General features: G+C 34.9%; 5 protein-coding genes across 5 annotated transcripts; 4 read left to right on the top strand and 1 right to left on the bottom strand.

Moving 5' to 3' along the window:
- The first annotated feature begins 12,684 nt into the window (after positions 1-12,684).
- On the top strand, positions 12,685-13,414 carry LOC106106570 (putative eggshell protein). Its single transcript, XM_013287170.1, has one exon. The coding sequence runs from the start codon at positions 12,685-12,687 to the stop codon at positions 13,402-13,404; it is 720 nt and encodes a 239-aa protein (XP_013142624.1). The 3' UTR covers positions 13,405-13,414.
- Positions 13,415-14,130: 716 nt separating this feature from the next.
- Positions 14,131-14,862, top strand: LOC106106569 (histidine-rich glycoprotein-like). Its single transcript, XM_013287169.1, has one exon. The coding sequence runs from the start codon at positions 14,131-14,133 to the stop codon at positions 14,860-14,862; it is 732 nt and encodes a 243-aa protein (XP_013142623.1).
- Positions 14,863-17,009: 2,147 nt separating this feature from the next.
- LOC106106568 (histidine-rich glycoprotein-like) lies at positions 17,010-17,762 on the top strand. The gene has a single exon (XM_013287167.1). The coding sequence runs from the start codon at positions 17,025-17,027 to the stop codon at positions 17,754-17,756; it is 732 nt and encodes a 243-aa protein (XP_013142621.1). The 5' UTR covers positions 17,010-17,024; the 3' UTR covers positions 17,757-17,762.
- Positions 17,763-19,987: 2,225 nt separating this feature from the next.
- On the top strand, positions 19,988-20,713 carry LOC106106598 (histidine-rich glycoprotein-like). Its single transcript, XM_013287196.1, has one exon. It carries the CDS (start codon positions 19,988-19,990, stop codon positions 20,711-20,713), a length of 726 nt encoding a protein of 241 aa, XP_013142650.1.
- Positions 20,714-23,859: 3,146 nt separating this feature from the next.
- Positions 23,860-27,300, bottom strand: LOC106106423 (sarcoplasmic reticulum histidine-rich calcium-binding protein-like). Its single transcript, XM_013287001.1, has 2 exons — positions 27,129-27,300; positions 23,860-24,587 (listed from the first exon to the last, which is right to left on the bottom strand). The coding sequence occupies exons 1-2, from the start codon at positions 27,298-27,300 to the stop codon at positions 23,860-23,862; spliced, it is 900 nt and encodes a 299-aa protein (XP_013142455.1).
- Positions 27,301-27,327: the final 27 nt, after the last annotated feature.

Genomic DNA, 27,327 nt, shown 5'->3' with positions numbered 1-27,327 from the left:
GGCCAGCGTGGTTGACTATGGCCTAGTCACCCCATATTAGGGTAGGCTCCGAGCCCCTCGGTGGGGACATGTAGTGAGCTGGTGATGATGATGATCTGATATGACTTTAATAATAATGGTTGTTTTTAACCAAATCTACAATAGGTATAGTTCCTATTAGCGATTTTATTGTGCATAGTAGCATAAACTTTTATCGCCTATTTTTGTAGCTTTATGCGCACATATATGTACCTACGCCTATTTCCGCTTTCAGATCAAACGCAACATTTACCCTAACAATTTTTTATCTGTTAGGCATGACAAGAGCTTTTCAATTTTGGACGGATAAAAAGCATTGTCAGAGGAGAAAAATATTTTCAACATGAGGACAAACCATCGCTCGCCGGCTGGATACGGTGTTTACAAATAGGTATACCACGATGATTAATCGTTTGTGCCTCACGTTCACCGAGATTAATTGAAATGGCTATACAATAGATAATAAATTGCTCCAAATTCAGCGTGACATAGTCCAAAATAATTATATATCTATGGAATATAGTCCCAAGCTTGTGGAAAATAATTTGTAAAATGCTATAAACTATAAACTAAATATTTGTTCATCAAGGCGTTGTTGAGTAACTCTACAACAAACTGTGTTAAAGCTCTAAAATCAGGTTTACTGTGAGGATAACTTGCCTCCTATTGAAATATTCACTTAAAGAAAAAACACTTGATTAACAATCGTATGACAAAGTAACGAATTTTTGTATGCGTTCACACGTGGCTACTTCAAAACATTTGAATGTAGAGTGGGACGGCAGCGCCGCTATGTAATTTATTACCTACCTATTTTACGACCATTTCATTTATCTCTGCGAATTCAATGCTTGGAATAATTAATCATTTCAGCGTATTTGTTAACACCAATAAGGTTTACACCACCAATAAGGATAAAACATGTAAACCATATAAAATAAAAATACGTTATTATGTTGAATAGTAGACATATGGCTATCACAGATACGAGTAGTCGCTGCAAGAATTCCGCTTTAGAGCTCAGAAGACGACATAAAATACTTTGTACGTTTCCTATGACGTTTCTTACAAATCCGTCGTTTCACGTATTGGATCAATAACCTATTAAGGTGAAAGCCGTTGCAAAGCGTAATCCGAGCTTTTTAAAGATCCATAGAATTGTTCAGATGGTAAATGAGATCGTGAGAAATGATAAAAGTATATGTCTCTTTAATGATGTAATTTAGAAAACAAACAAATAAGAATATAAACCACAAAATACATTAGTCTGAACATCTCTTTCTCTTAAAAATACTAGGTAACGTAAGGAACTCTTACAAAGTAGCATTACGGATATTGAAATGCAATTATACTAGAGCTCTTGTAACGTCAGTAAGTTGTTTTTACGCTTCTACTAATATTAATCAAAGTCAATCAAGGAGTCTTTACTACTAATAATTACTTTGACAAGAAATTCAAAAGTAATAAGCTTACTGACATTAAAAATTGCTTATTTCAGTATACACATTTACGGAGAGCGAGCGGCCTTGCCTCGTTAGTATTCGGAGCTCTTCCGAGAAATTAAATTAGTCCCAGCCTACTAACAACTGGGCAGGGCGGCAGGCGGCAAGCGGCGGCGGCGGGCGGCGGCGGGCGGCGGCGACTGTATCGCGACTGAGCGCCGCGACGGCTCCCATTTAAATTTGACCTACATGAATTCATTAAGCTTAGATTTTAATCAACATCATTGTTTATGATGATTCTACTGAAACTCATCATTCCGTTTTCCGTATCTTTGCCATTTAACAAACTTATTATGACGTAAAGTTAACAGTGTCCTTTTCTAACACACCTCTCCTGTTTTAAAATTATTACATTTAATGAATGATTTTATATGTTTTAATAATATAATGTGTGTTTTTTGTGTTATCAAATTAAGAATCAATAATTGTTAACTTCAATCGTGAACTGATAACAGATGAAGACATTTAACAAAAAAATCTGAAGACATCAAAACATAAAAGCAACTCAAATTTCATACCGCTGAGGATTTCGAAGCTTAACCATATTTCTTTGTTTGACAAATGGCTGCGGTAATGAGACTTGGCTTAAGTTTACCTCCGTTCATGTATTACCTCACTTTTAACAATTCTTTCTTTACAAAAAGATATCGCTATGAAGATATTTCGATCCTATTTTTTTCGTCATTTTTATGATTTTAATGCGATTTCCTCCTTAATGCAAAATTGTTATCATTTTATAGTCTAAATAATCACGCTGTACAAACGACACCATTCATAAAATTACGACTAAAGCTACTACTAATATTGGCTTATAATTGGCTTATAATTTGGTGTTAAAGACTTGGAAAATGCATTTAAATACAAATGTAAATATCCTGAAAGTTTTATATTGTAACGCTGTAACAACGAGTTACGGCCAAAATATTGACATTAATTAATCTTGACCCAGTTTTTGTAACTTGAGATGCAAAGATGGTGGAATTGTGAAAATATAAAGACCAAATATATTGGCAATACAATGCAATATTATTTTAAAGTGACGCTTAAAAGAGAACCCACTGACCCTTTTAATTTATGGCATCAGAAATGAAGGGTGCTAAACGAATTAGCATTTGAAAATTTATAATTGGACTTTCTTTAATTAAGCAGTTATTTAATAGGAGTTAATTTAATGCTTTTAAATTATATTTTCACATTAACCATTATGACTGAATGAAATAGTCGAAACAGACTGGTGCTGCAATACCAAAGTGAAAATAACCTCAACATTGTTTTAGGCAACAAATTCGTTATTAACAAAAAATGGCATATAAGAGTACCAAAGGATATAGAACTTTAGGAACGCTTAGATGCAAACATACAACATATTTTTATTTTTCAATTAGAAGATTAAGACGCGCAGTCGGAACATAGGAAAACTTAGGGCATTCACTAAACCCTGCCAACTCTCAATCTAAAAAAGACGTGCTAACTATTTTTCTGCATTGAATTGATAACAAATAAACGCTGCAGTAATGTTGGCTTTAAGACATAAAATCCTACTTCAAACTCGGCATAAAATTAACATTTCAAACATAACGTTTATTTTCACCGAGCTTTTTGCATTTAATTATACGAAACACGAAAGATTAATTATATAAAACAAAGTTCATGCTTAAACGTCGTTATTTATAGAACTTTTAATTTTAACTGACAAACGAATAAACTTCACGGATCTAATGAAATTTCATTTGTGTTTTGGTTATTTATTTACCTCTAGTATATTTAAACTTGATGGAAACTCGCATTATTCAATATACCATAGATACATTGAAAATTGACCAAGAAACACTAGATTATTTGTAATATTATTCATTACATTTAATTCTAGAAAAAAACATAAAACCACTGTCTAATGGCAATATCATTTTTAAAATAATGTAATAAAGCTACAGTTGACTTTGATATTATAATAGCAATGGTTTTTCTTATAAAACAGATTCGAAAACCTTTATATTTCTCAGCTATCCTTTAGAATAATGACTTGTTTTGTTTCTTGTTTACAAAATAAAACGATGTTGTCGGTGTTGCCAGGATCTTCCCACGGGATTGTTTTGTAGGTCATTTGTCAATTCCCTGTTAATGAGATCGTTACAAGAAATCTTGGAGATTTGCTCCATCTAATTTATTGCGACAGGCAACTTTCGAAAGGTTCAAATTAATTGGTTGATATTATGATCGTATATTGTAAGATGGTATGTATTAATTTAAATAAATGTTTTAAAAAAATTTAAGAAGGAAAAGATCTAAAACAAAAAAGATTTGTTAAAAGTTATCTTTTTAATTCTGGGTAATTCCAGTAGGGCTCAATGGCCTTTTTTTCCCATTCGTAAAAGTAGTTTGTTACGCTCAAGTATATATTAATTTTATTTTTAACAGCTAAATAACATAAACTCTGAAAATAAGAGCTAAGCTTTCTCCCCACCTTTATTATTCGAAAAAAAAAATATTTACAAACTACAATTATACAAAGCCCATTTCCAAATTTCTGTACACACGCTCACCAAAATCACTTCTTAGAATTCGGATTGTTTCCACAACACTGAATTGGTTTCTCCGAGAGAAGTAGGGTTGCGATCAGCCCTCTGCTTCTAGCTGGCCATTGAACTGGTTTCTAACATCAAAGCAAATTAATTCATGTATTATGACAATTGTAATAATTGTATATGGAATACAATACATTCTCTAGTCTAGAAGCACCTCGCTTCCCAGCCATTTAAGATAAATTAGTATGAATTTATTTCTAGTATTACATATATCGCAACGATAATTATTCACAACAAAAATTATGTTAAATGCAATAAATAAGGTTTTGTTCTCCGGAATAACACAACTTAGATCAAGTCACAAAATTTAGAACCAATAAATCTTTCCAATACATTTATCGGCGTCGTATTTCTTCTGTAACTCTCGAGCTTACCGAATCCTTTTTGTCTCATCCTTTTTTAGAGAAAACTTCAAAAGTCTGCTGATAGATTTTATTTGCAATCAACTTTAACATAAGATTCACTTATAGGTAAAAAGGTTTGTGTATTTATTATAAAAGTCCTATTTAAAAATTCAAATCATAATTAATAAAAAAGTTATACTTCTTCTTTTAATGGTATACAAACAAAACGCAAATCATATCTTCTCCAATAAATAAAGAGGAGGCTTTTAAACGTTGTTAAAGCAATCAAAATCATAAAGTTAGCATTCTAACATGTAACTATACCTAGATTCAAAGCATAAAATGATGCTTAGAAATAAAATTGTTTAAGTTCTTTGCGTTTATTTATTGCCCGCAGTCGCGCGAACTTTAGGTAATTGAATGTATGCGCTTTATTTCGTTCCTGCTTAACACTTTATTCTTGTAAAACATTTTTCATGTGTTCACACAACACACGTTGTCAAGTCATTTTTCATTTTGTGCGGCTTTTGAAATATTTGCATGTCCGATAAAATATGAAAGAGGTTTTTTTTGTAAAATATCATCATATTCTTTAAAAAAAAGCTTAGTCTGTTACAAAAAATGTTTAGAATTTATAACAGGATAAACGACTTAAGATATTTTTTTCTTTTCTTTAATAACAATTCTCAGTATCTTCATTGAAAATTTGTTACTTAAACAAGTTTGTAGCTTTTATTATCATATTCTTTACGGAATCTATATTAATAAAATATATTAATTAAAATAACCTTTATGAATACCATTCAGGGCGAATTGAGATTCATGTTTGACATACAGTCAACAGTATCAGGTGTTATCAAAAAGGTTAACTGGCTTAGTTAATGAAGATCGAAAACTTAACAAATTAACGAATGTTTCAGATCTTCAGTGTAAGCAGATATTCCTAAACTTAGATGATGTTTCGATAAACTAACCCAGCTGGGAAAATCGCCAAGGCTGCTTAACTCATAACTTTAATAACTATGTTGCCTTGTAAAATCCGATTTAAAATTAGTAGAATAGAAACTTACCTTATTAAATTGTTTTTTTTTATGAGAGAAGGGGGCCAACGAGCAGCGGGAACACAGAGGTGGTCAACGACGCCCACGGACATCTGCAATACCAGAGGAACTACAGATGCGTTTCCGGGCTTTTGCACATTGCACAGTAATGGTAAATTTATCGAAATTTGTGATTTCCCAGGGTATGCCATTGGTTAGTACTCAATTGGCATTACTATGGAAGATTGATAAAAGGTTACTGCGCCATGGGTTCAATTCATGCATTATAGGTGAAAAATATAAATCGCTTAACGGAACTAGATGTCATATTTCTTTGAGATTTTTTAACAACTTTTCTTTCGGAATGTACAATAAAATTAATTAAAAATATTATTAACATATTCATGATTAATTATTATTACAAACTAGCAGATGTTTCCCTGTTTACAAATAGGTGTTGGGGAATGACTAATGTTTCTCTACATTGAGTTCACCGAGACAAATGAATGGCTGGACAATAGCTAATAAATAACTAGTGACCGCTTGGGCGCCACGGTGAAATGAAAAATGCAATGTAACCTGTAATACCCACATCACGTTGTTTTAGAAATAACGTTTATTGTTAAAATTTCTTAACATGCTCCCGTGTCACTTTTTCCACCTGATATAATAAAAAATTATTGTTTTCATTCCGTAAAACTTTCAATTGCAAATGTCGAAATTCAAATAATCAAATTATAACGAAGTCCCTTGCGATTAGCTGATAATTTAAGTAATCATGGCAATCTTGCTTCTTTGCTGCTATTGGCTAGTGTTTGTTCCTTTCTCACGAAATACTATTTCAAATTACCTTACCCCTTATTATAATAACGAAAAAAAATTATTATAGCCTAAGGTGTCGTTAGTTTCAGTTTTAGTTTACCTTGACAACATACTCTAAAGAATTACAGAATAAATACGTGTAAAAAGTAGCAAATAATCTATACTTAATATTATGATGAGGAAAGATTTGTATATTTGGATTTTTGTATGTATTTAATTCGCGCAAAAACTACTGGGCCGACTTTAAAAATTCTTCCACCTTTAGAAAGGTAATAAGTAACATAGGCTATATTTTGTATTATATTTTAATTTCACGCGGGCGAAGTCGCGAACAATAACTATCTTTCATAAAACATTTACTGTCAAAATGTGTTATTACATAGTTTATGAAACGACAAAATTTTCCTTGTTAACTGTTTGCCCTATTTCCACACAATTACAATAAACTTTCTTGGCACGCAGTTAAAACAAAAGCATCCTCGCTTTGCAAATTTTATGAAGTATTTAATAGTTCAAATTAATTAAAATTGTTGATTCATCACCATCATGGTATTAAAAGTCAAATTACTGACTAATTATTAACAGTTGATTATGTAAACGAATATAAACGGATTTTAAAGTGAAAATTTGTCTTACGCTTACTATCATAAATGCGATGGTTTATATGGATGGATGGATATTTGTTACTATTTATCTCCAAAACGGCTTAATGAATATCGCTGAAATTTAGAATAGATTTAGAACATCATCTGGACGTACACACAGGTTACTTTTTTTTTGTGCACGCAGACAGAGTCGCGGATGCCAGCTAGTATAAGTCGGTATAATCCATATCATAATTGCTATAAACGGTAGTAGACAACGGCTACGCAAATGAATTGGCACTACGGGAAAAGGTCCCCTGTCTCGAACAAACGTTACTCGACCTAATTTAATTTCATTTATTATTATAAAAAAAACCATATCCATGTAATTAAATTCATAACTACAATGTCAGCTCCGAGCAAAACGTCCGAACTTAATTAATTTTCATACAATCAGTGTGAAGTGACGGCACAAAATTGATTAGCATCGCGTAAAAGCATCACGCGCGCTTACAATTTTATATCTTCTAATATAAATTAATTAAGTATTCATCTTTAACATTAGCACTTATTACGGAAAATCTCGTAGTGTTCCGACATGTTACAATTACATGGAACAATTTTGGATAATAAAACCAATTCCTATTCCTGACCCATTTTATTAGAATTTTATCTGAATAAATGTTGGTCAATAACAAAGTATATGTTCAATAACAAATAGTACATATAATTAACAATTTGCAAAAGATGAACAAAAGTCAATAGATAATATAACAGTCTTGCGAACTTGGGGCCGTTTTATACAGCTGATTCCCTCTTAACCATAACGAATCAACGCAAATCTTCTTAAATCTTATAGTCTTTGTACAGTTGATAATTGGATAAAATACTTATCATTCAAGGTCATTTCCACAAGCCCTTTGTAGGTCTGTGAATCCCAAAAAGGTAATAAGCCCTTGTCTCCGCGCAGTCGTATAAATTTTGGATTAATTATTTAAATATAAATTGAATAGCTCATAACAAATCTAAATTATCAAAACACGGAATATGTTAGTAGTGAGTTAGTGATTAACTTCAAAGCTAATTAACATAATATTGAATAATTTATTTAACTGAGTGCAGAGGCGAGCGATAGCCACAGGTTTGCGGAGGCTGGTAACTAAATTGTGGCCGAAATGTACACTAAATTGATGTAGTTCAACAAAAACATATCCACCGTTCTAATTATACAAATCTCTGGACTCTGGACAGACTTTAATGAGATAGTAATGGATTAGTTATTGGTAAAGTTTAAAGCTGGTAATATGTTTTGGTAAATAATACTAAAGGCGTTTTTTCTGATTATGAATTTAAGTGTTTTTTTATTTAATTTATTATAACAAACATATCAAAATTATTGTTAAAAATCTGTGTACAAAATAGATCTTATTATCTCGGCATCTGACTTACATTTTGACCAGCTTGATGCCGTAAACAACTTCATCAGACTTCATAACTGAGTACGGCGTCACTGGCAAACGAGTTAATTTTTAATCATGGATCAAAAATGAATACTTATCTTTCTACGTTATACAAGTTACTGATCTTAAGTCAAAAATACTAAAATTACTCAATTTGTATAATGGATTATACGACTGAAAACTTATAGTAAATCTAAGAGCCTCCCATTTTAATACAAGATGTATTCATACATTTCCCTACAGTTCAATTTATGTCTATGCCTATGTGCAATTGGAAAACATAACAATTTGATTGCAAATAAGTTGAAGAATTAAAAAAGAATTAGTTTTCAATAGTCGATAAGGCCTGAGCGATCATTCTTTTTTAATTATCGCAATTCGAAAAGAGGTTAAGCGGTTTATTCCGTGACATCAGAGAAATTGAGTGGGAACGAATGTTTCGCTAAAGTCCCCGTAAGCTTGCACTTAAACATTCTTTAATCGACGTGAACTCTACTTATTGTATAAAGTTTTTCGTTTCCGCGAACTCGAATACTTTTTAAATTAACATTTTCTTTTGTCGAAGTGCTACACAACAACTTATTGCACTTACAAATAACTCAACTTTAATACGATTGAACGAATTACTAGTTTTTTACATAACTTACAAACAAATACGTTTTTAAGAATCATCGCACTTCACTTGATGTTTTGTAACAACCCATAAGGAAACTAGAGCCATCTAGAGACGCTTAGTTTTGATAGCTTTAACCGACCTGTCGAACTATTTAAAACTGAAGGAGTTTAGCGGACTTTAGTTAAAGTATATAAATTATCTCTTGAACGAAACAAAAACATCTAACCATTTTATTTTTCACCCCATGTCGATAATTTGTTGACTATTAAATGCCAGCGCAGCTTACGTCAAAGATTTAATTTTGCATAACACAAAGCAAAGCAGTTATAAACTGTACTTACTAGGGTAGGGTCGAATTATTATCATGACTTTTGTTATTACGCTTTGCTTTATAAAAACAGAAAATTGCCTTAATGAATTCATTACATGTGATAATGCAATATTTGATACATACCAAAATTGTAAAATAAAAGGAATGTGAATGCATGTTTTTATAAACCCAATATCATACTATTTTAACTCATCATTTTATCATACGTCATATCGCATTCCACATAATGACGTTGTCGTATTTGTGACGAAGGCATACGTGCTCATGGCCGCATCCGCCGGATCAAAGTTAAGCAATTACAGCATTAACGTAGAGTGATTACCACCAATTAGGGCGGATAAGTCAGACGGTAGATAAGAGGCGAATGAGGATTTTGTACCACTTTGTATTGAATTTACAGACTTTTTGACGTTTCTGATTTAGTTAATGTGAATTGGAAGTAGAGTTTTTAATCTACGCTTGAAACTGTAAAAAATGCTACGTCGTAGCTTCACACATGCCGACAAAAGAACCAAACGTATCTATTAAAACTAAGACATGCATTATTTCAAACCATTTTATTTAAAAACTTTATTTAATTAGTACGTAGTCAAAATTTCATTTGTACTTCCCGATTAGATCTTAGAAAGGATAGGTTTCTTGGTTTCGATTCAAAGTAAATATGCTTCAGATAGAAATCGGCTAGTTAATCAAATGATTTCACATTCAGCCCTCATGAACGTGCTTCGACGCAATGGCGAAATCAATTATTTCATACCTGCCGGGTCACCGGTCGCTGTGCCTTCTAACAAATGTACGATATTCGAATGGTATTTGAGGCACGCAGATGTCCTTTTAAAGCGCCGTTTGCTGCCTCTCCAAATCCCGATGATCTGAATATTAATTGAAATGCTTTAGAAATGTTATCTGGATAATCCATAAATTGTTGAAAAACAGAGAATGCGATGAATTTAGAAATGCAAAAAATTTACAACCTTATTTATAGACTTAACTATTATTAAGAAATCCCATTTTATAAAATGTATTAACTATAACCCTTCTCAGATAAAGAAATCGATTAACATGGAACATAATTGGTATAATAAAATTAAAATTAAGGTTGTAACTATATAACAAGTAAAAACGTGGGGTCCCTGTAGGGACTCTGAAGAGTAACATCATATTGTAAACGACATCAAATATTTCCGATATGTTAGAAATAAGGTCAAATTTTAATGGAACGTCAGAAAAAAGCACAGCGAATGCAAGAAGCGACTGAGAAATTCATCGACGGTATAATAAGATGGTAACAAGGCACTTAGTATTCCGCCAGAGGAGGGTCTATTCTCCTGCATTTCATGGAACGACAATTATGAGCCCCAGGGATCTACGTGCGTCTCGCCGCTGAATGACAATTGAGCTTGGAATCAATTGAAGACGGCAAAAAGCCAAGGACATATTTTATTATTCACAATTGCATATTTAACTTTGTGATTTATTATATACTTTCTTAATTTCCACGTCTTTCGTAAAAAATAGAGAGTTCCCTAAAAGTACATTGATGACATTAAAGAAACCTATAACGATCTAACGTAGGTATACGGCAATGTATGATGGAAGACGGAAAGAGGTATTTTAGTTCCCGTGTAAAATGGAAATCCGTAATCTCTGCTGCTATCTTTGTGTCACGTACGCAATGCTCCGAGTTAGCAAAGTACGTATTCTTTTTTATTTCAAGAGTCGTGTTTTGGCATAAAGAACTGACATACTTCTGTTACTTAATGGACATTATTGTGCAAGACGTAACCTGTGAAAAAATAGAATAAAAATATGTTGCTTCATATGTTACTCTTCATGTGAGTATGTAATATTTCTTAAACAGTATAACACTAAACTTTTTAATCAGTCAACGAAAAAAATGGACGCTTATAAAAGACATCTTGCAACTCACTGTTAACGTATAGAACGTTTCCAATTATAGAGCTAATGAAACGTTAGAACATAATACGAACTGTTAGCAAAACTCAAAACGAATGCTGCAAAAAATTGCAAGCTCCACGTTCGATTTAATTTATCGCTAACATTCTTGTTATTGCTTGCAATCATTTTGAAATAGAAAGAACTGAAGCAGAGTCACGTAACAAAACAGTAGATCTTGAAGCATTTAACTATGCTTCTGAAAATCAATAGGCTAAGTAAGCAATATTAAAAATTTTAACATTTGTACAGCTAACAACAGATTGATGCTACTAAGTTCAAATTGCAGAAGATTTTAAAGATTTTTTATTTGAGTAGTCCCGGAGACATGATAACTGGGAATAGAGGAGAATGATGGTGTCCTGGATACGTCGAAATTTAAATAATTTATTATAAATAATACACATTATATAAAATGTATTGCTAGTAAATTAATGTTATTATTATATACATTTAATAGGTCATAATTATAACGAAATGGGAATGACAAAAGACGTAGGTCCCGTTTGTGAGCGCTGTGTAACTGCGCTTGCAACTAGCAGATATCAAAGCGTGTGCTCTGGACCGGAAACTGTGACGCAACATTTGAAACCAAATGAAAACATTCAGACAAAAGGTATCGAACAAAAACGAGGCGACGGATGCCTTTGCAACAACACCTTGACTCGCATCGCCCTTGACTTCAGAGAAAACAGCTGATCGGATACCGAGTACCATCTATTGTCAAAAGAAATTATACATACATGATAACAATCTAACGGTAGGTGTCCACTATCAATATATTTAAAAATAGATATAGGTAATGTCTGACTCTCTTTTTCTTAAAAAAAACAGGACCGCTTTGAATAACATTTACGAAAGAAAGATCAAGGTGATTCTTACATTCTTATGGAGTATTAGGTGAAAAATATAAACACAAATCTCGAAAACGATGTGACAATGCGCACCTCGGTCCTTCGGTGAATCGCTAAAGTGCTAAATAGGTATTCATTTCCCTATCAAGAATTTCACGTCGTTTTATGAAACTACGCAATTTTAACTACAAACAATTTAATTATAACGAGACTTTATTACTAATTTATTTAGATATAAGAAAAAGAATGTCATTGAATTTGATTTCATATGTTAAATTTTTTATTACAACTCTAACATAGTATTTCGGAATATCATTAAACTTGAACTAAGTAACTTCAAAAGATAGGTACGCTTAGAAGTCAAAAAGGCTTATAATATTGTTATATTCATTAAATTACATTCTATTATAAACGATCCAGGTCACAAGCGTGTTACTTTGACCGCTATTTAATTTTACCCTGACATTAAAATCTAGCTAAGTGTATTATTGCCAATACTATATAAGCTGCGAAAAAATTGTAAAAGGTATCATTTAGCAATCTTAGCTCTCCACGGTTGGAAAAACGGGAAGATGAGAAGCATCGCTTTTATCTGTTTGGTGGCTAGCATAGCCCTCGTCTACTCGAGGGAAGTGCGGTACAAGAGGAGTGCCGACTTAGAAACAGCTGCTTCTCACAAGTGGGAAAAAGGTGATGGCGGTGAACACTACGGCGATAATTTTGGTAAATATGGCGAAGAGGGCGAAAAGGGATACAAAGGATACCATGGACACGAACATGGAGCAAAGGGTCATTCGGACCATGAGGGACACAAGGGTCACTACGACGAGGACGGTGGACACAAGAAATACCATCACCACGACGACGGATACTTCGATGAGCACAATCATGGAGAAAAGGGAGAGAAAGGTTACGGATTCGAAGAGAAGGGACACTTCCACAAGGGCCATTCTACCAAGGGACACCACGGTGTTCATAAATTAGACGAGTTCAAGAAGGACAAACATTTCCATGACAAACACGGCGAATCTGGTTTCGAAGAAAGTTATGGTGGTCACCACAACGAGGGCGGATACAAGGAAGGAGGACATTTTGACAAAGGACACGCAAACGGTGGATTCGATGAACATGAACATGGTGAGAAGGGTCATCATGAAAAGGGAGGTCACCATCACGATCACAAGGGCCATCACGAGGAAGGAGGCAACGAAGAATATTGGGGCCATCACGAAGATCATGGCAACAAAGGTGGACTCGAAGAACACAAAGGCTGGGGCTGGAAAGGACACTAAGCACTAATTACGAAAAATGAAAAGATGAGGCATTTTGTTATTGTTGATTACTTTGTGATACAGGTTTAATTAATATATTTATTAGCTTTGAAAAATGCCTATTATTTATTACTAACGCTATCCTAATTTAACTATTGTTTAGGTTACTGTAACGTATTTTTATACAGCTCATTATTTCCCTTTCATTATAGACAATTAAATCCTACTCTTAAAATATTTAAAAAATATGCCATGTGACTATCAAAATATACCACATCACCAGTACCTTTAAAAATTCAAAATTGATATATAAGTATAAAAAAAAAATCATTCGAAACATAAAAAATATCATTTTAAAGGTAGAAACGAAAATACAATTCGCCGATTCGATCCATTTACTGAATAAAAGATATATAATTCTTCTAGTCGATATTTAGCTGTTACTGTTCGTCTCCTAAAAAAAACATATTATTAGATGCCACACAAAGTTCGGAAATCTCTACTTTTAAAAACTAAAGGGCATATAAACAAATCTTTATGCAAATCTTATAATAGTATTAGCTTTAGTATTACATATTTATTAAAATAAATTTAAAATTAGTGCTTTGAGTGAAAATCAGTGCGCTCGACCTTGACTGATCGACTCCGGTCCAACTAAAGTTTCCTAACAGCAGCGGCAAGTACTATAAAATGAAAATGTTGCCTATCAGAAGTATCATTCCACAAGTGAACATCAATCAACCAACCATGAGAACCAGTCTTCTGGTGGCGTTCGGGCTCATCGCCCTCGCAGCGGCGGTCTCCGGTAGAGAAATCCGGGAGAAGAGGGATGCCGACCTGGAGACTGCAGCCTCCGGTCACCATTGGGATAAGGGTGGCGGCCACGAACACCATGGGCACCACCATCACGAACACGGTGACCACGGCCACAAGGGACACAAGGGTCATCACGAGCATCACCATGGGAAACACGGACATCATCACCATGAGGGACACAAGGGACACCATGGTGAGCACGGCGGCCACAAGAAACACCATCACCACGATGAAGGTTACCATCATCACAAGGGACACGGCGAGAAGGGCGAACATGGTCATGGCCATGAGGAACACGGTCACTGGCACAAGGGACATGACACGAAGGGACACCATGGTATCGAGAAACACGACGAGTTCAAGAAGGACAAGCACTTCCACGACCACCATGGCGAAAAGGGCTTCCATGAACATCATGGTGGTCACCATCATGAAGACGGATACAAGAAGGGCGGCCACTTCCACAAGGGACACAAACACGGTGGACATCATGAGCACCATCACGGGCATAAAGGACATCATGAAAAGGGTGGACACCACCACGACCATAAGGGACATCATGGTGAGGGCGGTCATCACGAGCATCATCATCATCATCATGAACATGGAAAGAAGGGCGGTCATGAGGACCACAAGCACTGGGGACACAAGTCTGGTCACTAAACTACTCCTACTACACTAAGACAGTGTAGTAGTACACTGTGTCTTAATTGTTATTTGTTGATTTTTGTTTTGTAAAGACTTCATTGTTATTTTTTATTGCCAGATAAAAATAATACCAATAAAAGGTTTTAAACAATAATAAACATACAATTTATTAACAATCACACCTACTATCTACTTTTATCAAAAAATTAGCAAAGCATAAATAATCGTCCCTAAAAATATTGAGAACAAAATATGTGAATATGACTGAATCAATTTTGCAAGAGTCTTTATGATAAAATTCCGTAGACGTTTGTAACATTTATTAGTATATGTACTAATAATATATGCGTATGAGTACTTATATGTGTATATTTCTTTTGAATCAAATTATGAATAAAAATAAAGATTAACTACTCTGTTGTATACCGTCACCAAACACCAGCCTCACTTGTAACAAAGAAATATATTAAATGTTTAACTACTATTGTACAAATGTATGTCTACTAAAATCTATTTCAATTATCGTTAATGGCGAATAAACATGTTAAAACATAAATTAACTGAAATTGAAAGATTTTCTGATTTTAAACATTAAATTGATTAACTTGATGCTATGTAACATTATCTGATCCTATGTAATTTGATATAATATTTGGTAATTACAGGTATAATCAAAGAGATTCAAACAGTATATTGTATTAAATGTATTTGGGTATAACACTGATTATCGCTATGAAAAAAACACTTGACAATTTTATAATTTAGCTTTGCAAATTTTCTCTTTCAATTACCAAACAATCATGGCATAAGGATTTTAATCCTTTTGGATGCTCGCGGGTTTATTTCGTTTTTGATCCCTCTATATCTTCGTTGATATCAGAAGACAGATGTGTATTATTTTTTATTCTTGTTGCGTATACTAACCTTATCTCTTTCTTTTGTTAGTTTTTGGAAAGCGTTGGGCTTATGTTCAGCTGTTGGCAGACAAAACTGATAATGATGATGCTTCTCCAAAAGTCACTTTTTTCAGTGTTTTAATATTCAGTATTCATTTTGAATACAATTTATTAAAGAAAGATAAGCGACTGATATCATTAATGTCTGTTTAAAACCAGTTTCATGTAAATTGTATAAATTATGAAATATTGCCGGGGAATAAAGTTTATCTTCATGTCCAGTGGCTCAAAAAAATATAAAAATAACGAACGCTTAGTGCAAGGAAAAGTTCGTCATCTAAACACGAAAATGGTTGCAAGAAATATCAAGATTCCCACTGTCATACTTAATTAACAGGACATGATATTTTGTCAAGTATAATTTTATACATACGAAATGTTCATCATCATCACCAGCTCACTATACGTCCCCACCGAGGGGCTCGCAGCCTACCCTGAATATGGGGTGACTAAGCCATAGTCAACCACGCTGGCCAAGTGCGGGTTGGTTGACTTCACACATGTCTTAGAATTTCTTCGCCGATATGTGCAGGTGGCATCACGATGTTTTCCTTCACCGTAAGAACGTCGGGTAAATTATGTACATATGAAAATTCGAAAAATCGAAAATCACATTGGTACATGGCGGGATTCGAACCCAAGACCTGTAGATTACAAGTCAAGTCTTCAAACCACAGAGCCACCGACGCTTTTTTTACGAAATGTTAGTACCTTTTAATTGCACGTAAACTTCATCTAAACAACCAACTAAGGTGATCTAATCTCAAACATGTGAAATAAAATGCTTTATATTTATGAATGTATAAAAAAGCTGTAACTACTTATTTTGTACTCGTAAAGATATACATAGTCGAGTACAAAGTTAAGTATCGAAATATAGAAACACCCTTTCTTTATAACATACCTAATTCATATCCTCATATGTTTTGAACATGTGAGTCGGAGGACATTTTTATTGGCTAAAAGAAAATATTGAAAGTAGCTAAATGATCTATTTATAAATTATTTGTATTACCTGTAATTTATTACTATAAATTAAATTCCAAGTACTTACATCCGCTCAGCCTGGAAGTGAAAATCATCAATCGCTCGTCTAACCTTGACCGACAGACAGACAGTGCAGTACAACGTAATGTTTCCTAACAGTAACAACAAGTACTATAAAATATGATCGTTGCCTGTTTTAGTATCATTCAACAGCTGAACATCAATCAACCAACCATGAGAACCAGTCTTCTGGTGGCGTTCGGGCTCATCGCCCTCGCAGCGGCGGTCTCCGGCAGGGAGATCCGGGAGAAGAGGGATGCCGACCTGGAGACTGCAGCCTCCGGTCACCATTGGGACAAGGGTGGCGGCCACGAACACCATGGACACCACCATCACGAACACGGCGACCACGGCCACAAGGGACACAAGGGTCATCACGAGCATCACCATGGGAAACACGGACATCACCATCATGAGGGACACAAGGGACACCATGGTGAGCACGGCGGCCACAAGAAACACCATCACCACGATGAAGGTTACCATCATCACAAGGGACATGGCGAGAAGGGTGAACATGGTCATGGCCATGAGGAACACGGTCACTGGCACAAGGGACATGACACGAAGGGACATCATGGTATCGAGAAACACGACGAGTTCAAGAAAGACAAGCACTTCCACGACCACCATGGCGAAAAAGGCTTCCATGAACATCATGGTGGTCACCATCATGAAGACGGATACAAGAAGGGCGGCCACTTCCACAAGGGACACAAACACGGTGGACATCATGAGCATCATCATGGCCACAAGGGTCATCATGAGAAGGGAGGACATCACCACGACCATAAGGGGCACCATGGTGAAGGCGGTCACCACGAGCATCATCATCATCATCATGAACATGGAAAGAAGGGCGGTCATGAGGATCACAAGCACTGGGGACACAAGTCTGGTCATTAAAACATTCGCCTCACTGTTAACGCAGAGCGACTACATCTCTGCTTACGTTGTTACTTTACATGTTGATTTTGTTATATGTACAATTTTTTTACGATTTTTTACTGCTACAAAGAAAACAAATACTAATAAAGTGAATTAATAAAACATATGTAACTATACCATTTCTTCGCATATTTCCCACAGAAAGTTATTTACTAAACAAATGAGCGTGAAACTTAAAATGATTCACATTCATTTTGAACTAGTTAATCGAAAGAAGAAAGTTAAATAAAAGAAGTACAATATTGATACATTAAATATATAGGTGTTTTCAAGGCAGTTATCCCTTTAACAAGGAATAGTTAAAGATTAGACTAATTCCCAATTTGACAGTCCGTTTATTTAGTAGTAATATAGTAATATAAGATGGCAAATGAGCAAGAGAGCAAGAGTCATCGAAATTTCCCAAAACGGTGAAGTGACCGCTGCCCATAGACATGCATTTGCAGATGCTTGGCCTCGTTTGATCCTCAAAGAATGCGACGAGGATTTTTGGTACCCCTCACGCGCAAGTTCAACCCTTTCATCTATCCTTCAATACAAGAAAGAAGAGAAGGGGATAACAACAAAAAATAGGTACCTTTTACACACATTCATCAGATGAAACTGTGAATTTTCTCTACTTCACGTATACCTTCTATTGCGGTATTTCACCGTTCGAGTCGGTTAATTCGACATATTTTGTTGTTTCTGGCACTACGTACTACTGTTAAAGAACGATCTATATGGGAAACAACCTTCATCAATGTCCGAAAGAAAAATGTGAAGACCAATTCTAGTTTATTATTTACAAAGGATTCACTTGTTGTATCAATGTTTTATTTTAATGTAGCTAAACCTACTAACTTTAATGTTGCAATGCGATAATATCCTACCAAATTTACATCAAAATCTATTTACTTGATAAATATTAGCAAATTAATAATTATATAAAAACCTTCATACATTATGGAAATTAATCAAACAACACATCCACAATACATATTACATACAACCAACATACAACCGACCACCACCATACAACCAACTACATATTAATTCGCAACTTTAAGGGCCTGTCCCACCACTGCCTGATAGAGGATCAGATAGTTTAATACTGACGTTACTGTCAGATAAGGGAACAGAATCCGATATTTCCATCACATATTTTACACGTTGGATTTTTATCAGACAATTTACAATTTGGTAGGACAGGCTCTTTATATTTATGCACATGCGATGACTGTCTTTGAATCAAAGTTAGGAGACAAGGAGATGACGAAAAATTTGAAATGAAACGAGATAATTCAAAGTAAGACAAATTACCTCTGGCCAGTATTCTGAGAATGAGCCAATCTATTTAGTAACAGTTTGCTTTCTTATCCTCATACCAAGTAGCTTAGCTCGATATGCTACAAATGCTGATACTTATTTTTTAAAACAAAGCGACTTAAGCACAAATTAAAAGCAATTACGTTTGAATTGTTCTTTACGTGTCCCCTATCGCAACAGGGACGCTAACTGTTTGCATTTCGGAACTCCCCCGCGACTAAACATTGCAGATATTTAAAAAGTTGTTTATTTTACGGCTGCACCGCAAGCTCGCTTTGCTTAGTTACTATGACAATAAAAGTTTTTCGTCGAGATCTCTGTACAAATGTTAGTATGATATTATACTATACTTGTATGATTATTATTTCCCATATATCTTTATTTCTTATTTTTTTATACAATACATTTTACATTATTTTTATTATTATTATTATTACTTGACTTTTTTATTCCCTTTTGCTTCCCCCTACTTTAAAAGCCAAAGAAAAAGAGTGATGGCGTCGATTGTTCGACGGAGAATGTAGTAAACAAAAAAGAGTTTTAGTAATTTGTCATAATTACATTGTGTATTTAAGTAACAGAAGCAACGATTCTATTCCCTAAATACACATGTTACTATTTACTACTACTAACAAAAGTCCTTAGTTAATACGTATACTTAGTATGGTTACTCAAAATTTTATTTTCTACAATTCCAACGATTTTATTTCCGTTTAAAGAAATTCACCAAACAAAACTGAATTGACCTCGACAGTGCAGAGCAAACGATTCGGCCTGCAATAGTTGCCCAACGTTAGAGCCGAGACAATTTCATCTATAAAACCACTGCAATATTGTCGACTACCATAAACAAATACGTGCTTTCCTAGAGTACGGTTAACATGAAGGTGGCACTTGTATTGGGATGCCTGGTGGCACTCGCCGTGTTGGCGAGCGCCCGAGACCTGAGGGAGAAGCGCGATGCAGATCTTGAGGCGGCGGCCTCCGGGAAACATGAAAAGGGAGGCGGTCGCGAGCACCACGCCCATCACCACCACGACCACGGTGGAAAAGGTCACAAGGGCTACAAGGGCCACCATCATCACGAACACGGCAAAAAAGGACATCACCACCACGAAGGTCACAAAGGCCATCACGAAGGCCACGGAGGCCACGAGAAGCACCATCACCACGACGACGGCCACCATCATGAACACCATCACGGCGAAAAGGGCGAAAAGGGACACGGTTTCGAAGAAAAAGGACATTACCACAAGGGTCATTCGACCAAAGGTCACCATGGAGTACACAAAGTAGACGAATTTAAGAAGGATAAGCACTTCCATCACAAGCACGGTGAATCTGGCTACGAAGAAGGACATGGTGGACATCATCACGAGCACGGACACAAGAAGGGCGGTCACTTCCACAAGGGTCACAAGCACGGCGGCCATCACGAACATGAACACGGTGAAAAGGGTCACCATGAGAAGGGTGGACACCATCACGATCACAAGGGACACCATGACGAGGGCGGCCACCACGAGCATCACCATCACCATCATGACCACGGAAAGAAAGGAGGCCATGAAGACCACAAACATTGGGGATTTAAGAAGGGACATTAAATCATCGTTAATGTTAAATAATTTGTTGCTGTGCAGTGTGTTTTGTTATTTTTATAACTTTGTAAATAATTGCTTAATAAAATAATGATTTATTAAGAACTAGATTTGTATTATTACTTATATGATAAACATGATCAACTTGTCCAAATTTACGTTGGCAACGTTGGGTCGGCACATTATGTGCTGCTTTTCCATACATCCTTAACAGCAGTCATATTTAAATTAACCCTCTTCTAAAACATAGCTTCTTACACAGAAACTATCGTCACTTACTTTGGTCTTCCTCTAAATTTCTAGCTATATAAATTCAAACCTAACACCTTGTTTATGGCTTCATCATCTCGCCTAAATTATAACCATCTGTAATTAGTTAATTCCCCACCCCTAAAATTAGTTTCACATGCAATATGTTTTTACGTAATATTTGTTGTGGTTTATCTTAACCGATATCTATTGTCCACACAAACCACATATATTTGCGTGTTATTTATCCAATTGGTTAATATGTACAATAGTTAATTTTCCTCACAGGTATGATTCAAAAACACTATTGAGTGTTAAATAAAGTAGAGGGACATTTCAGTTTTTATTTTCAGAATATACTCGATACCTATAAACAAAAGTAGAAATCCCACGTAAAGTTACTGTGTTTTACGAACATTCTTAAAAATTAATATATTTTCAGATCCTTAACTATCATACTTTACAACACAGTTTCATACAAACATAATAAATGCGAAAGATTAGATGGATGGAAGGATGTTTGTTGCTACGTACGTCCTAAATAGTTAATAGGATCTCACATATATTTCAGTGCCGTATTAACAATATTGGTACATTTATAATAAGAAAATATGTTAAATTAGTCGATGCCATAGGGGACAAAATAAAGGGCAGGTTTGTAAACGAACATTAAAATGTACTATTAAACGAACTGCAGTAAAGTAAAGAATGAAAAATTAAAACTTCTATTATTAACGAAGAATAATTGTAATTTTGTATGGAAACTAGCTTTTGCCCGCGACTACGTCCTCGTGAAATTTAAAAATGATCATAAAGAAATAAAAAAATATAGCCTATGTTACTCACAGTTACATAACCTTTCTAACGGTGAAAGAATTTTTAAAATCGGCCCAGTAATTTTTGAGGCTATTCATTACAATCAAACAAACTTTTCCTTTTTTTAATATTAGTATAGTAAACACCCTTTTAGTATCTTATGCGTGACAGGCGGAAGTGGTGCGAAAGCCAGCTACACACCTTCAGTTTAAGCGTTAGCAAGAATTTTTGTTTGTACTATTAGGAGACTTTTAAAATAAACATAAAAAATCAAACAAGGTATAGTGTGCGCCTTTTAAAAATATAACTGTTAAGTCGAAGTTCTACATTTCTGCTGTTAGTGTGGCCACAGACCGCAAAATATCACCACAAAACATAATTGGTCACTTAACAACATGTTACCTACTAACCAACTAACTACGAGTACTAACAAATTTACTGTCTACTGAATATTGAGTAATTAATCATGACAATTTTATGCTCCCATATTGGAATATAAACAAGATTTTTGTTTTAAAGTTCACTGAAAACAAATTCAAAAGGCAATTGTTATGGTTACTATGATAAGTTTGTTTCGAACGTTGCTTATAAAATTATAATACTTAAAATCTCCGTTATTATGAGATCAAATTAGAAAATCACCATTTAATTGTCTAGCCACTGCCTCACGGCCGGTAACCTCACTCGGTGACCTTCTTCGTTTTGACCGTGCCCTTCGCAGCTGGCGACGAATTTCTCGCCATGACCGGAATATTATATTTATAACATTTAAAAACACCAAATATAGAAAGATATATAGACTGCATTAAATCACAAGCTACTTTCATGTTTATATTGCTCTAATATCAAATTAAAACCTTCAGGATTTAATATTATCTAAAGCTTCATGTTACGCACATAAATATAGGTGCCTAGATTTCGGCGGCGACTCCGTTCGCGTGAAATTTGAAAATAAGTTATGAAGCCTATGTCTTTTTTCAGACTATCCAATACTACTATGCTAATTGCTAATTGCTAATTTCATCGACATCCGTTCAACAGTTTAGGCTCCAGACTCCAAACATCCATCCATCCATCTAAACATTCGCATTTATATTATTAATATGATGTAAGTTACATTCAACATTTAGTTAACTTTTACCGCATTGACTGGTTGCCTTTCCTTTGTTAACCATAGAAATTAGTATCAAAAAATAATATTTATTATTGAACAATATTTAAAACAATTCTGTTACACTGATCTGTTAAGCAGAAGGTTTTACGTCACTTTTTTTAGATCGTAATGTCGCATTCGTGGTTGGGTTAGTTTTTGTTACACCATGGTTACACTACGTAATTTCAAGTAACAGACTACAAAGAAGGTGTACTTATCTGACTTGTGATGTCACAGTACTTAAGCTTTCAGAGTCAATTACAGGTTACACAAGTGGTCCCTTAATCTAGATGTCTTTAAGAATACATAGAAACTCCGGTAATAAGTTACGAAGAATAAGTTTTATACTTTACTATTTTCCTTCTTTACAGAGCACTGTGCTAATAGTTATATTAAGAAAACAAAGTTCCACAACAAATAATTGTAACATTAAAAACCGTTACATGAATGTTTTAAAATAGCAACAACAATTACATTGACCAAATAACAAATATTGATTCTAACTCTTCGACGTCTAGGAATTAGTTCCAGTTTGAATGAACAAATTGTGTTGCTTTTGCAAAATCAACCTTGACTTATAAAATAATTAAAAGACGTTTTGACAAATAAAAACGATTGAAATCTCAATTACTTTTATAGGTAAGTATTTCTTTATAAACTGTGATTTTTGTATGTAGTTTGTACGAACAATAATATTTTTAAAAATACTTTTTCTGGACACTAAATTACTTAGGTATATCAAGCAGATAAATAAATTCATTATATTTTATAATTGTTTAATTTTCATTACATTATCTCATAAATAAAGTTAAAAACGATTATTAACAACAAAATAACCTACGTTTTGCAATAAATAAATAGTATAGAAATAGGTAAATTAAAAAATCGTTGGTCCGAAAATGCATTGTCCAAGGAAATCCTTCACGAATTAAACTTATTGTCCTTTCTTGTATGCCCATTTCTTGTGATGATCATGGCCTCCTTTCTTAGCGTGATCGTGGTGATGATGATGATGAGTATCGTGACCAGCTGACTCTTTATGGCCCTTGTGTACCTCATGGTGGCCTCCCTTCTCGTGATGACCCTTCTCGCCGTGCTCAAGTTCCACGTGATCGCCATGATGGTGCCCCTTCTTAAAGTGCCCTCCTTTTTTGTGTCCGTGCTCCTCATGGAAGCCGCCATGTTTCTCGTCGTGGGCAGAATCGCCTTCTTCGTCAAAGAAATGTTTGTCCTTCTTGAACTCATCAAGTTTATGCACTTCGTGATGTCCTTTTGTTGAATGTCCCTTGTTGTAATGTCCCTTTTCTTCATATTTATGGCCTTTCTCACCCTTTTCACCTTCATGATGTTCATCATAGTGACCTCCTTCATGATGGTGGTCTTCCTCGTGACTGCCGTGATCATCATATTCACCCTTATGTTGCTCCTTATCATGATGTCCTTTCTTACCCTCTTCATGATGATGATGACCTTTGTAGCCCTTTTCACCTTTTTCACCGTGTTCATCATGATGATCGGCATGGTGTTCCTTTCCGCCGCCTCTTTTAAAATCATGGTTTTGATTCGCTTCCTTTTTATCGCCGGATGCCGCAATATCCTGATCGGCTACTTTTGGAGTTTCATCCTTACGTTCACCCTTCTTAGCGGGGATACGCCGCGCGTCTGTTAAAGCAATTATAACAAAAAGTCCTAAGACTAAGACTAGCTTCATTTTAATGTTGGTGAGTATTGTTAGGGTTAAAAATGCCAATTGCCGCTGCCGCTGATGGCGCAGTAAATTTATACAAAATGTTGCGCAAACTGTGGTAATCCACGCGTCGCCAGACAGTCTTAGAGTATTGCATCAAGCGCCTGTTTTCAGCGAATCTCGGGTGTACCCGATGGATGGATCGATGCATCGATGGATATATCCACAATCATATTTTGAGTTAACATAGGAACGAAAATTAAAAATTAACATTTTACTAGAACTTTAGCATCAAAATTATATAAAGAACTTTTGTATTTAAACCACAATAACGTTCAAATGACACTTTCCTCTTGATGAAATTAAAATAATTTAACTTTAAAAACACTTAGCGGAAAGGACTAGTGTGTTTGTAGGTGAGTAAGTGTCGACTAGCAGAAGAAATAAGACGTAAAAAAAATGTATGATATTTATTACCTTAGTAAACATTATTCTTTGGAGAGTTAAACTAAATCAATGATCAGCTGACAGCAATAATATTATTACAATAGTACAATACATTATTTTGAAGCTAAGATACCGAAACAAAATATTCAACATTTGAAAACTCTTCCTTCTTCATGAACAATGTGTGTAATGTCATATCATCACAGTGTAGGCATCTCACTCTGTCGTGCCGCAAAATATAAACAAGTTTTTTAACCTCTTTAGACTAGTATTTATTTAATTCGTGTTTGGACTTTGAGATCGAATATTACCTATCCTAATCGGCTTAATTTTATTTTTAAACATTTCGATGCTCATAGTCGTTACTTAATTTCTAAAGTTTATTTTTTTTTATAATGTAAGGTGGCAAACGAGCAAGCGGCCACCTGTATCCACCGAAATAGAAAGCGACCGCTGCCCACAGATGCGTTACCTACCCTTAATCGACGGAGGCGGAGACGCACAAAAGAGGATATTTCCCCTTACTATGCGTCTTCTCTACCGTCAAATCCATTTTTCCTTCCCATCCTTTCCTCCGAAGAAAAGGGGGGAAAGGTACTAAAATTAGGTCTCCGGACTAAAATTATTAAATGGTGATTTCCGAATTTATTTTTGAAATAAGTATTCAGACACATTTTATTTCTACAATCCTACTGAAAAATGTGAATGTTTAGGTGGTTGTTTGATAGTAGATATAAAACGGAACTCCAAAACACATAGCTACTTATGTATATTTTCAAAGAAGCTAGTTTATTATATTCGCAAGCATACACGTAAGTTAACAACAATTTATTATCATAGGATATAGCAATATTCATGAGAAATCGATACTAATTTCAGTGATTCAGCCGCTAGCATAATTTCTGACGCATTAGTCCAATTTGGCGAAAGGCCAACATTCCTCAGTCGGAAACGGCAAAACGTAAAGCGCCTGTGACGTGATAAGTGATCATCATGCACTATTGCGCTAATTGAAATCTATTTGAACTAAACTACAAGATATAACTACCTACCAGTACTGTGATACTGTTAAACCTTCAAAAGTAGAAGGCTATGCAGACTATGAAGTCCTCGGTGTAGGGCGTGAAATCGCTGGATGCGTAAAAGGTACTGACGTTTTTATATGCCTCCAGTAATCAATAGACAAAGCCTCCTTCTCTCTGGGTCAGGCTCTTTCATTTTCTGGGTAATTATTCTCATTAACACCGGCGATTTAAGAGAACGCCCCTCTCTACTACCCTAATCTGCCACTGCATAATCTATATACCATCATCCACTTGTCCTTATCCCTTATGGAGGGTCGGCAACTGCATAATATATATACATACATGATAAATATGTACACAACCCTGATACATGCAGTTGAAAAATCAATTGTACAAGACTTGAGGAAAATCGCTTTTCTACTATAGAAGTAAACGTTGCAATCAAAAGCTGCACAACCTCCGTCGATTCAAATTTAATAAACTTACAGCGAGTATAAATTATAAAGTTTTATAATCATTCATTATTTCAGAGGTTTAAAAGTTTACTGTTATCTTATAAAAAAAAAGTATAGTCTAACCTGAAAACAAAGTAGGTAACGATGGAAAAACTAATTGAAAAATATTGGCAATTGCAGTTCCAGTGCAAGTGTTCTCTCTATAGGAAACGCTTGATTGCAACCACGACTAATTCGTTGTCCACGATAAAGTGGGCCAATCTCGGACACCGGTCTACTTTCTCGACAGTTTTATTTACTTATCTCGTCGGGAAGCGTTGCCAACAGACCACGGCCAACAATTTTATGTAACTTTGTTGTCGAAACCGAACGTGCTGCGAAATTGTTAATTTTATCTATCCCGCTTCGACTATTTCTCTATTGCGCTGCTATTGAAAATGGAAAATGTTTTATACAAAGTTCAAAGTTCAATTATTAATAACAACATTTTTTAATAAAAAAAATAGTATAACAGTCAACAAATCAAGTAAAAAAATTTAATTCTAATTAATTAGTCCTAGTCAGTATTCGGAGGGATTTATAGGGTAACACTTATTTGTGTCCCTTCTTAAAGCCCCAGTGCTTGTGATCTTCATGACCGCCCTTCTTTCCATGATCATGATGATGATGATGATGCTCGTGATGGCCACCTTCTTCATGGTGTCCCTTATGATCGTGGTGGTGGCCTCCCTTGTCATGATGTCCCTTCTTGCCGTGTTCATGGTGATGATGTCCGCCGTGCTTGTGCC

The sequence above is a fragment of the Papilio polytes genome, unplaced genomic scaffold (genome assembly GCF_000836215.1).
Source record: "Papilio polytes unplaced genomic scaffold, Ppol_1.0 DF822178.1, whole genome shotgun sequence".
Taxonomy (NCBI): domain Eukaryota; kingdom Metazoa; phylum Arthropoda; class Insecta; order Lepidoptera; family Papilionidae; genus Papilio; species Papilio polytes.
This window is presented reverse-complemented; position numbering and strand designations above follow the sequence as displayed.

Coding starts and splice junctions, on each gene's coding strand:
- LOC106106570 (XM_013287170.1), top strand. CDS start 12,685: ATGAGAAGCATCGCTTTTATCTGTTTGGTGGCTAGCATAGCCCTCGTC.
- LOC106106569 (XM_013287169.1), top strand. CDS start 14,131: ATGAGAACCAGTCTTCTGGTGGCGTTCGGGCTCATCGCCCTCGCAGCG.
- LOC106106568 (XM_013287167.1), top strand. CDS start 17,025: ATGAGAACCAGTCTTCTGGTGGCGTTCGGGCTCATCGCCCTCGCAGCG.
- LOC106106598 (XM_013287196.1), top strand. CDS start 19,988: ATGAAGGTGGCACTTGTATTGGGATGCCTGGTGGCACTCGCCGTGTTG.
- LOC106106423 (XM_013287001.1), bottom strand. CDS start 27,300: ATGAACACGGCAAGAAGGGACATCATGACAAGGGAGGCCACCACCACG. Junction 24,588..27,128: donor AAGAAGGGACACAAATAAGT/GTTACCCTATAA, acceptor TTGCTTTAACAG/ACGCGCGGCGTATCCCCGCT.